General features: G+C 41.6%; 1 protein-coding gene across 1 annotated transcript in view; it reads right to left on the bottom strand.

Annotated features, from left to right (window-relative positions):
* Nucleotides 1–529: 529 nt before the first annotated feature.
* The window catches only part of CHMP2B (charged multivesicular body protein 2B), a 22,707-nt gene continuing 10,658 nt past the window's right edge, over nucleotides 530–12,578 (bottom strand). The window contains exons 3-7 of the mRNA XM_006018898.1: nucleotides 12,371–12,462; nucleotides 7,963–8,157; nucleotides 4,783–4,885; nucleotides 2,495–2,601; nucleotides 530–2,330 (exon numbers count right to left, since the gene is read on the bottom strand). Coding sequence (XP_006018960.1) covers nucleotides 2,217–2,330; nucleotides 2,495–2,601; nucleotides 4,783–4,885; nucleotides 7,963–8,157; nucleotides 12,371–12,462 — 611 coding nt within the window. The 3' untranslated portion in view covers nucleotides 530–2,216. The remainder of the gene's footprint in view (nucleotides 2,331–2,494; nucleotides 2,602–4,782; nucleotides 4,886–7,962; nucleotides 8,158–12,370; nucleotides 12,463–12,578) is intronic.

Below are 12,578 nucleotides of genomic sequence, written 5' to 3'. Positions count from 1 at the left end.
GGTACGGTGGTGTTTTGATTTGGGGGGGGGGGGGGGGCTACAGCAAGGAAAAAGATGCGTTAGCTTTCTATCATAGATAGCATTATGCTTGATGCAAATTTATACATTTTGTATTCTCAGGTGAAAGATGCATCAGAAATGCCCTATTAACCAAAACTACAAAATTGGTTTACAGTAGCATGACTTTACTGTATAGATCTGAACTACTAAATAATTATTCACAACTTTTACTGATAATGTAGGACCAGGTTTCCATTCATCCAGGGTATTACATCTTGGAGTCAGATTTCCTGAGAAACACTGAAGAGGAAAGCATGCCTGGAGTTCTTAGCTCCCACATATTTTTAAAGCCCAAAGAACCTTTTCTTAGTCTAAGTTTGTACAGGTAGTAGGTGTACCAAACGAACTCATGCATGACCAACAGCACCAGTCACACTAAAACACTTGCAGAATCCATGCCCAAGTGGCCTTAACAATAGGAAGTTTCAAGCAAGTCCATTAAAAGATGACTTACTATGAAGAACAAAGCTTCCATGGGAATAAAAGCTTTTATTAGATTTTTACAAAATAAGTTGTTTAAACAAAAACACTCCAAATTATGTCCCACACACTAGGTTATAAATGCTCAGTTTAACCCACATCTTCCAGTGAAAGCAGCAGTTCTGGGTTCCCGCATAGAAACCAAAGATCTGGGCTCACAAACTTTGATTAGAAGTCTTTTTTTCCCTGTTCAATTTTGCATTAGTAGATGAGACAATGGTAGTTTTACTGACTCAGGCCTCTTCCCTTCCTTTACTCTCTATTTAGAATCTAGATCGATTATATTTCTTTGACTAACATATTATTCCCCTGAAAGTTAGTATCATATAAGATCAAAACCATTCAGTCCAGAGACCCCAGGAAATCTCCACAGAATCTGAGCATTTTCCTATTATTTAGACTATTTTCTTGGTAAGTCCTCTAAACACAGGGAAACAAATTTCACTCTGATAACTGTAAGCTTTAGATTTATCCTCTCAGTATGCAACTGAATAAGCCTTAGTAAATAATATTTTTGAACACCGTCATCCCCTATTAAGAAATACTGTAAAATATTTACAAATGAGATTTCAGGACGGATCCCATTTTGCAAGTGCTAAAGTAGTATATGCACAAACTTCAACACTGGCTGCTATCAAGTGTACACGGAATTTTAATAGTGCTTTGTAGTTGGTGGTAACTGCCTTAACAGCAGTTACTTCACCCCTTGAAGATAAAGTTTGCAAAATCAGGAGTATGACAAAGTTATATACAAAAAGGCACAAAACTTCTATTGAAGTTAGCTATGTTACAGTACAATAAAGTTTAGTCAGTGCCTTTCATGCAAACAATTCATTAAAAACCTATAGTCCATTCCTCTTCCACTGAAGCCAAAGAAAGCCAGATTCCCCCATACCCTTCAGTAAGAATCCAATTGATTATGATTGAATTCACTCATACATACACTTTAAAGAAATATATAGAAAAGCTACTACTACTTATAACCTTAGCATTCTAGTAAGTTTTTTCTCACTGAAAAGGACTGATTCTGTCTTCCAAACAAAAAGGCAATGTGAAGTTTCGTTTGTGAGGGGATAATAGATTAAGACCCTTCCAGTGGTGATGGCTTTAAAGGGATCCATGCTGTAAGCATTTTCCAAAAAGAGACACTGCCAACAGTCATAGGATGTGACCAGGTTCAAAAAGGTTCAAAGGAAACAGATAATGGACTATTAGTAGTACTGTTATTTTTCCAAGTCTGCTTGCTGCCTGATATCCTGCAAGCTGAAAAAACTAAGGGCTGCACAAGGAAAAAAGGTTGGGAAAAAAAAAAAAAAGATCTGTATGCAACATAAGCGTAATTCAGGTCTGGAGTAAATGAATGCCTCTGTTACAATTAGATCTCAGTTCGGTCCAGTACTTAAAAATCCTGCATTCAACAAACACAAAAATTGTATGTACCTATCAACGTCAAGTCATTTAAAGCAGCTTTTCCAACAACTTGAGGAATTCACTGAACTGATAATGCTTCTCTGGCAAAAATATTTAAAACATTTCTTGGTGCAACTCAAGTTGTCATTTCTGAAGCCTTCAATTTTCTTGGAAAAAAAAAATCAGTTGTGCTGAAAGAAAGCATGCACATTTCACAAATCTGCAGCTGAATAATTATTATAAGGAGACTGCATATTGCCATAAAGCTAATCTACTCCTAAGGCTTTGAGCTGCCGTTCAATCTCTTCATCAGAAATGGTGGTCGCTTTAGATGTTGATGCAGCTGGTAAGCCTCTGGCAGCTGATGGAGCTTTGGCCATCTGTAGAAGACAAAGACAACACAGTAAGTTCAAACAACACATAGTGCGATCAACTGAAAGCCATTTTACAGAATTATTTATTTAAAATATTTTAAGGGGGGGTGGGGGGGAGGTGGAGGCAGAAGGGTGTTTGACCTTATCCCAAAGAGCAATTTCTTCCATACCTTGCCAGAGATTTCAATTCCAATTTCATCTAGCACCTGATTCACAATATCCTGGCTTTCTTCTTCATCATCAGAAGCATCAAAAATGTCATCTAGAGTGTCATTAACTTGGAAGGAAAATGAAATAGTCACTTTTGTACAGCAAGATTAAACAAAATGAAAGCAAAAGAAACTAGAAGACACAGGATACCTGATTTTAGCATTCAGCCACAGTACCATTAAGTAAGGTATATATGATATGAAGCTCTCATTTTTAAACTAGTCTCTCCAGAAGTGCCAGCCAATAGTGCTCTGCACAAGTGAGGCACCAGTACTTTATGTAACAGAAATTTGGTTTCACCATTTTGTACATGAGATTTAAGTTCTGAATATTATTATTTAGATTTAAAGAGCAAGCCACTTAAGAAACTTATGCATGCCTTGAAGATCTCATTCTTTCTACCTAAACCAAAGTTATTATGTATACTCTTTGCCTCCTACCTACCAAACTACAAAAATCCATCTTTGTGGTGCTGGTGCAATACTGCCCAATAGTATTAATTCTCATCCAGTACAGCTGATGCAGTGATAGGGATTAGAATAAGGTTATGTTAACATTAGGAAGTTCAGTTTAGTCTCAGGGAAAGTGGAGGGCTGCAATTATCAAGGACGTAACTATCCTAACTTAAGAGACTGAAGAAAAACAACCATCTGAAAGACTCAGCAGTCCCTAAATGACACTTCAATTTAAATCCCCAGACCTGAAAAAAAAAAATCTAGAACCTGGAAAGGTAAACATGAAAAGCAAGAAAAAGTCAGCCCTTTAATGACCCAGCTAACAAAATAAGGGTAACACTTCAATATAAAGGATGGCTTTTCATCCTCAAACCTTTTGATACACGTCCCCCACCAGTGACATCAGGGGTATAATTTCACTGTTTTTATCATTGTCTAATCTGTTTTAGATTTATAAATTGTAAGGCTGGAAGGGATCTCGGAAGATCATTGGTCCAGCCCCCTGCACCAAGCAGGAAAGACAACTGAGGGTCAGGTGACCCCCAGCAAAGTGACTGTCTAGTCTCCTGTTGAAGATTTCCAGGGTAGGTGATTGCACCACCTCTGGAAGGAGCTTATTCCACAGTCTGGACAGCCCGATGGTGAGGGAGTTTTTCCTGATGTTGAGCCTGAATCGATCTTCCAGGAGTTTGTGGCCATTTCCCCTGGTTTTCCCCTCGGGTGCCCTGGTGAACAGTTGCTCACTGAGCCCTTGATGTACTCCCCTAGTGTAGTGGTAAGCTGCCTACAAAGTCCCCTCTCAGCCTTCTTTTCCTCAGGCTGAAGAGTCCCAGATGCCTCAGCCTTTTCTTATATGGCTTGCCTTTTAAGATTCTGATCATACGTGTGGTTCTTCTTTGGACTCTCTCAACCTTGTCCACATCCTTGTTAAAGTGTGGTGCCCAGAACTGGATGCAGTAGTCCAGCTGCAGTCTCACCAGTGCTGAATGGAGCAGAACAATCACCTCCTTGGTTTTGCTGGAGATGCATCAATTAATGCATGCCAGAGTATTATTTGCTCTACTGACTACAGCATCGCACTGCTGGCTCATATTCATACTGTGGTCTATTATTACCCCCAGGTCCCTTTCATTTCGCTTTACATATAAAGTGTAACAACTGCGGCAAAAGGTAATTCTCAGAGCTCCTTCCCTCTCAACAACTCCTTGCACATTCTATATAACTGCGATAGGTGCAAGTCAAAAAGCCTATGAAGGCTGTTCTCATTTGCAGACATATCCAAATCTTGAAGTCAGATCCTTCCACAGAAGCAGCACATTGTGCGTTACGCCTACTGTTCTCTTTTTGCAATACAGTACCTACTCTCCTTTCCTCATACCGCTTAACAAGTTTCTACTATCTCTGGGGAAAAAAACCCAAAACAATACTATTTCAGTTATTCCGCATTACTAGAACTTCTGGTTGTTGACATTCAATCTACTCAATTCTTGTTATAGTAGTTGTTTCCCCTCTCTCAAGTAAGTTCTAGCTCCAATTTTATTGGAGATCTTAAATGTTGTAGATGAAATGGAGTATAACCAATACTTGTCAAATGCATAAAGTCACCAGACTAAGAAAGTTAAATATTGTTGCCTTTGTTCCCTTTTTTCCATCGTTTGTTGACAGTAATCTTGTGTGTTAATTAGTAATTGTAAAAAATCCCACTTCTGGATATTAAATTAGCTGTACCTCTAAGTGGCCTGGCATTATGCATGCTTGCTGAAGCAAGTAATTTACTAGAATACACAACTTACTCATTTCTTCAGTCATTTCCATCTTCATATTTTCCTTCTGGAAATTCTGCATAGTTTGCAATGTCTTTTGTGGGTCCATCTTCTTGTTAACTGCCTGCATTGTCTAACAATATTGTGAAATATTAATAATTAGCCATACAACATAATGCCATACAAATATATGCAGGATGCTAAATATACGATTCAGGAGTAAGGCAATTTGTAACCTACCAAATTTGGGACCAGATTCTGTGTTCTTAAGACCAGAGGTTGATGAAGTGAGGGGGAACTTTAACAGAGCTTAGCTCCAAGCACAGGCCACTTCCAACTTGGCTCAGGTCATTACTGCACCCACCCCCCTCACTCTGCTCTGCCCCACCTCCCACCACATCTTCTGACCACCTGAGAAAAGACCTCTACTACCAAAAGCCCCCGACCATGGGCCCTAGGTTGCCAATCCTTATTCTAGGCACTGAGAGCTCCTAATTTTGTGGGAGCTGTGGTAGGGACCAATTGTGCAATCCACATCTAGTCATTTATGTTACGGGCTAGTAGCATAGTGAGTGCTGCTGTATCACTACCAAAGTGAGCTGAAATTAGGAAGCTTGTTTGACTTGCTGGACCAGCTTGGGTTGAAGACAGGACAAGCTTTTTAATTTCTTAACTAATTGTTCAACAGGCAAATGGCAACAGGATTTTAGTTAGCTAGGAACAATGTCATCACTCACCACTAGGAAAGAGGGTATTACATCTCTGACATTTCTTTACATATTATTATTTAGTGGAAAGTATGACTTTTCTCTGAATAGCAAATGTCAAGGTGTTCAATTAGAAATTATTGAACATCTGTTATCACTTGGCTGACATCTGCTGCACTCTACTGAACCTTACTCATTGTTATACCACAACTCTAAAGTACTGTTCTTATTAATGGTAGTAACTCATCCATGCAGTAGCACCTTCTTCTCCAATTCCTTTTATATAAAATTATGGTATTCCTCCACAGGAAAAAAAACCAAAAAAAAAAAACTTCCAGCTCAAACATTTTTGACAGAAACAAAACAAAAAAACCCCACAACAGACACTTCTGGAAGAGGTAAAGAATAAATTAGTTTTAAAGGATACTATCAGTTATTAACGCATTAAGTAGTGACATGTTAGATAACCTTGCAACTAGAGACTTTAAGGAAGGATTGTCTATATTGTCTGATCTTGTTTAAAATAAGGAAACTAAGCCCCTGTATTCTAGATTCAAATAGAGCACTGTATCAGTAAATATATATTTTTTCCCCCGGGAAAACCACACACTATATATGGAGAGGAACAGGTCTTATGAATCATTCCTTTCTCTAATCCTTGTCTATAGTGATATATGGCACTTTCCTTGGCACAAAAATCTTATGCCTGATACAGAATGCATGTAGCTTCAGAAATGACTGAAGATCATATGCATTATTAAAATACTGCATGTAGTTTTCTTGCAGACATAAATTTCAGAGTACTTTAATACAAGCCAATTTTTAGAGAAGATATTGGAAATGTTTTATTCATTTTGTTTGTTGAAGAAGCTAGACAATTAATGTTGTATGAACATTTACACTTTATAGTAGAGGTGCACCAATACGTCAGTCTGACACTGGATTGGCACCGATATATAGAAAATTGACTATATTGGAAATGGGGCTGAAATGGCTGATAATTTGGCCGATAAATGCCCATGCGTTCACGCAGCCACAGTACAGCATCCAGGCAGCAAGGAGCACAGCTTGGCAGCATGGAAAGCCGTGTGCAGCTGGTAAGTCTGTTGTGGTGGAAGGGGAGGGGGAGATGAGGGAAGGGGCGTGGGGGGCAGATCTATGCCCCCCCATGGTGAGGGAGGGAGTGGGGCTGGGGCAGGTGCTGCCCAGCTGGGGCAAGACAGGCATGGGATGGAGCCGCAGCTCGTCTGGGAGAAGGGCAGAGAGGGGAAGGGGGTGCTCCCGCCACTGTGCACCGCTCATCCAGGAAAGCACAGGGGGCAAGGGGAAGGGGGCATGTGCCCCCGGATCTGTGTGGGACGGGCCAGGCGGGCTGCAGTGGTGCGCTGGGGCCACGCTGTGTTGCGCTCAGGGTGGGCAATGGCAGTAGTGCTGGGAGGGAGCTACAGCAAAATTTGGGGTGGCTGGAGCTCCTCCCCACTGCCCCCTCCCAGTGCTGCTGCCTGGCCTGAGCACGAAGCAGTGCAGCCCCCAGCCCCAGCCTGCAGCTGTAGCCTGCTCTGCCCCACCCCACGCAGATCCGGGGGCACATGGCCCCCCATGCCCTCTTGGGCGAGTGGTGCACAGCGGCGGGAGCTACCCTCCCTTCTCCACACCCCCAGATGAGCTGCAGCTCTGCCCCACGCCCACCCTGCCCCGGCTGGTCAGCACCTACCCCAGTCCCAGGCCCATTCCCTCCCTCACCAGGGGTGGGGGGTGGTGGCAGCACGTTGATCTGCAAACTCTAGGCAAGCCAGGTCAAACTAATGTGATGCCTATTTTGAGCATGAGATGAGCTCAGTGCGGGGGCGCACTCAGCTTAAAGCAGAGCACTAATTGTTTTTTTTTCTCCACATCTGTAAGTAGGCTTTATGAAGCGACATTATTTCTGCATATGAGAGAAAAAAAATTAACACAATTTCCTGGATGTGCAGAGAGTGAGGATGAAAGGAATTCCTAAGCTCTTTAAAAGTGTCAGCAACAGAGTAGTGCCCTAGTTTTCACACCAGCCATCTATGACACATTGCCTTGATTTCTAGAATCAGTCTGCCCTACTTTGGCTTTATCCAGAAACAGTTTAAATGACAGAATTTGAAGGCAGATATTTGCATGGTTGCAAGGATTTTAATTTTTGCACTATAGGAGCCTTTCCTTTTCATGAGAATGCTGTCTCATTCATTTTAATCATTATGAACCAGAATTTAATGTTTTTATAGACCTGGTCAAAGATATTTATAAAAATCAGCTGTTTTGAAGCAACCTAGTTATTTAACACAACAGGTACTGACCAAGAAAATATGACTGATTACTTGTGCGTTACTTGCAACATCTTAATTGTTAGCTGTACTACTGCACAATGCATCTGCATCTCTGAATAAACTTAAACAAAATACAACTCATTTTGTCAAAACTTGGTCAACAGATGAATTACATTTGACATATTTATACCCATTGAACTCCTTACTTTTGCAGTAGTTGACATAGCTCCTGCCATCTTCATCTGTGAGTTCATCACTTTTGTCTGAGTTGACATTGAGGTAACTTTTGAACTAACAGCATAGGTTCGATTTTTCTGTTTTCTCAGTTGCACAAGCTGTTTTGCTAGAACTTTACAGGCTTCTTTATTACCAGTCTTAGCCATTTTCTTTATTTCCAGTTCCTGTTTTCAAGAAATAAATCATTTATATTTGCACAGCACAAATCTTTTTAAAGAGAATTATCTTATTAAAAAGAGTTAATAAATTCTGGGCCAGACAAGTTAGCTACAGGTACCAAAACCATCCTTGTGATGATGGAGGCATCAGCAAAGTTGCAAGAACATTTTCCTTCAGCTTTCTAGCAAAAGTCTAGTGAACATATGATTAACATAGTATTCCTTTACTCCAAGTGTGATTCATGTTATATTGTGAAAAGATGTACTTCCATGATACAAAATGACATGTAGACAGATATTATATATGGTGACAAAGTTTATTTATCTAGGGGATCATTTAGGCTGCAAACAGTATGAAGGTTGACAGATGTATCTGTTCAGAACTAAACACAACCAGAATGAAAGTCAGCTCACTTCCTTCTTGGTCTTTCAAACTGTCCTTTTGTTCATTTGCCATAGCCTAATGGCAATACAACTAACAAAGGACACACTGACAAAAACTGAAGGGATAGAGGAGTCTGTAGATCCAAGGAACTCTTTATTCTTCCACATTTTTATATATAATTAGGGATTTTCTTTTCTTTGTAATTTTTCTGTTTCTGCAGTTACACAGACTGTTTTGCTAGACCATTGCTGGTTTTAATCATTTTCTTTATTTCTAGCAAATTATATAAAAGTTATATGTGGAACTCTTAAAGCTGAGGATCCTCCTCATGCATTTACTCGGGTCAGCTTAGTACATGCATGGTAAGTGCTCTCGCTAATACCACACCTTAAATAGTGAAACCTGACTCAGATCTTTTCTATGAAATTCTACTACTACTCTGGGGAATAGAGAGTGACCTAACAAAAGCAGGAAATGCTTTGCAAATATGACTGACTTGACTGGTTTGTTTATTTGTTTTAACACAGGATAAGCTGCTCAATTTGATTTGGGATTCAATAATATCATAAAACCCCCATACCAAGCAATTATTTGCTAATAAAGAGAGAAAAATGTTCCCCCTTAATATGAAATAATGTGACTGCAGGAACATACAGTTGGGCATATATGAGCTGTGTATGATAATACTTTGCCAGGTAAGCAATGTTTAATTAGGAGAATACAACTACAGGTGGTAAAGCACCTGCCACAGGAGAGAAGTGCTTCATCCTCCAGCAGTGAAAGTCCAAAAGGCTGATGTGAAGATCAGTCACCAGGTTACAATAGGTAAGCACAGAAGAACAAGCACTGAGAGAGACAAGAAGCTCCAAAACTAGTGTTAATTATCTCATTCCTCTATGAATACTATCCTGCAATGAGAAGTATAATATTACTTAGGTAGGTGAGGGCCAACCTTTTTGGCAGTTGTGCCACAAATTAGCCCTGCACACTCCCTGGTTGCCACTCACTTTATCTTGCCTGACCTGCTGCTCTGCTTTCTGCTCCTTGCCCTGCCTTATTTACCATCGTGTTGCTTGTATCCTCCCAATCTGCTGCATGCCACCCATGCCATTTGCATTACCCAAGCAAGGGGTTGGCAATCCCCAATTTAGATATTGGATTACTGAAAGAGAACTATGTTAATGTTGGTATGTTAGTCTGACATAAATTACTTCTTATACATCCCTTATTTATGACACCTGTTCATGTAAGATTTCTTAGGAGATGCAAGTACACCAAAGAAAACAGAAACAGGAAAGTGAGAAGTACACATGACCACTAGGCAAGTACTGTGGTATGAAAAACATGAGTCCTCTTTATAGCTATCAAGACAGTTTATGAGCTTGTGAAGAGCGCAATTTTCTCTAGATGCCCAAAATGTCACCAAATTGGTCACATTCTTTAATTGTCTCCCCAATATTGTAGGTAAATTAGGACCTATTTTAGCTGCTGGAGCAATGACATGGCAGAGCATATTTGCCATGATATGCATGTGATAATATTTTTCAAAGCAGTAGCATAATAAACTTTAAGAAACATTTATTTTTCCTACCAGGAGTACTGCTATCCCACATTATCCAATTAGTCTGTAAAGAACACTTTCAAAATGAAACACTAATATAAATGCCATACATTATTAAACTATTACAAATACAATCTATGCCAGAGAATCACATAGATAATTTATTCATAATTAAAATTAGTTTTGAAAATAAAAACAAGGCAACTGATGTTCTTTTAGAGGCAAGGCTATGAAGCTCTGGCCCAGATTAACTCTTTGAAGCTCCTGGCATGCTATAAGATAAGAAAGAATATTACCCACTACAACTTCTGGCTTCCCCATAAGTTGGAGATTTGAGGGCGTGAGGACAACTTGATTTTAGGCAGTAACCACTGCCAGCAGCATGCATGCCACATGTGGCATGTACAGCAAGGGATGGGGGCAGGTCTGAAGTGGGGAGGAGAACACAGAGCAGGCCAGGGGCTGGGAGTGCATTGCAGCTCTTTGGGCTTGCACTGTCACAATAGGAGTCCAGCAAGGGGCCAGGGTGATATAGCCCATCCTGCCTGCTGCATCCTACTCAACTGTTTGACCATGCTGTAGAAAACCTGGCCCAGCTAGTCCCTCCTGCTCTGGTTGGGAACTGCCCCATGCAACTAAGCAAATGAGCCGGTGAGAAGGATGGAGGTGGAGGGCGCAGGGGGAAAGGGAGAAGAGGTGTGTGTGTGTGTGTGTGTGTGTGTGCGTGTGCGCACGCGCGTGCATGCGTGTGCAGGGAAGAGAAATCAGACCAGCACTACCCAGTTCTAGAAGCCAGGCATAGGACACAGCAGCAGTAGCAGCTCCAACCTTTGCCTTCCTTAGAGAGACAAGACTGACCGCTCCCCTTCGCTTTTACTACCCTGCAGCATTTGGCACCCCCTCACCACATACCCAAGAGCACAGAGGGGTTTTGCCCAGGGTACAAGGTTGTTATGCCTTTACCTAGGCCCATCTTGCCTGGCAGTCCCAGACTAAGATCTGAATGCCTGCAGCCAGCTCCAAGTCTAGGAAGCCTAGCGTGAGACCCGATGCTGCCCTTCACCAAGCACTCCATGCTGGCTGCCCCCAGAAACACAGCAGGATGCCCCTCATATAGCCTCTCATGCCCTGTTGCTGCCCCAAATACACCTGGACCCAGACTTCCTATGTCATGACCCCATAGAGAGTTATCAGCCCCACTGCACTGCCTCAGAGACAGCCCTTAAGGACACCTTGTCCCAGTGCCCCATGGAATTGCTCAGACCAGAAGAGTGCTGCCTAACAGGGCCCTGAGGGTATAACTGGGGGCAGCCCCATTAGGAGAGTTACTGCTGAAGCAGCTGCCCAGTGAAGAGGGGTGGGAGGTAAGAGGGCAAGAGGCAGAATGTGAGGCAGACTGCATCCCCAGGCATGGAAGCACCAGCTGATGCAGATTATATGGTACTGAAGGCAGCAGTGTGTCAGGAAACAGGACCCTGCTTGTTCTGTCTCATGGGAAGCACAGGCCCTGAAGGTGCCACTAGGCACATGGCAAAACCATCAATGAAAGTACCTTTACATACAGCCTCACAAGGTGCTTCAATGGGGGCTGTCACAGGAGAAAGACACCTGTTACAGCTGGTGCAATAAACTGCTGACAAAGGACATGAAACCCTCAGGCCCTGAGGCTCCCTTGCTAAGTGTCTCACACACAACTAGTGTGCAGCAGGGCTTTTCCTAACCTCTTCAAAATATTTACAAGAAATGTTTTTACTTTTTGACTCTCTTTAATTCTCAGCCCCCAGGTGATGCAAAGCAGTGTTTTGGCCAACCACAGGACATGTGTCACAGGCAGCTATGTGTAGCATGTGAGCCACCGAGCAGAGCAATGGCAGAATGCTTCTGAGGCGGTTTCACTGCTAAGAGCCAGGTTAAGACTTCCCTGGCCCCACAGCTGCTGCCAAATTAAGGGCTTTGGATCCTCTCTCACCATATAAAACTGCAGTAGTTATGGGGCCAAAGACTCAAAACCCTCTGCCTAAGGCTACAAACTCTATCAGGTATGTTTTTGGGGAACCTAGATCAAAGTGGCACTCAGGGAGAGGGAGGCAATTTGTGGTACACCTGCCAAAAAGTGCGACCACCACTGTCCTACAGCTTAATAAACTTAGCAATGGGAAAGATCAGCCTTTGAAAATTAACACATGATTAATTCATTTTCGCCTATCATTTCAGTTCTCTCTGAAAATATGTTGTCTTTTAAAAGTTAAGCTAAAAGTCACTGCTTTGCTTACCAATTGTTTTTCTTGTTTCTCCAAGGCTGCTCGATCTCTTGTTATAGCTCTCTGTGTACCTCTTAACTCTCGATTCTGTTCCTTTATTATATCTGGAAAGGAAATATTAAGAGTTGGGAAAATTCTTCTACGTTAGCAAAACACCAGGGTAAAGTATGTGGTGAAAACCTTCAATTTATTGGAAATTCCCTTTCCCCACCTTGATTTT

Source organism: Alligator sinensis, unplaced genomic scaffold (assembly GCF_000455745.1).
Source record: "Alligator sinensis unplaced genomic scaffold, ASM45574v1 scaffold19_1, whole genome shotgun sequence".
NCBI lineage: Eukaryota > Metazoa > Chordata > Crocodylia > Alligatoridae > Alligator > Alligator sinensis.
This window is presented reverse-complemented; position numbering and strand designations above follow the sequence as displayed.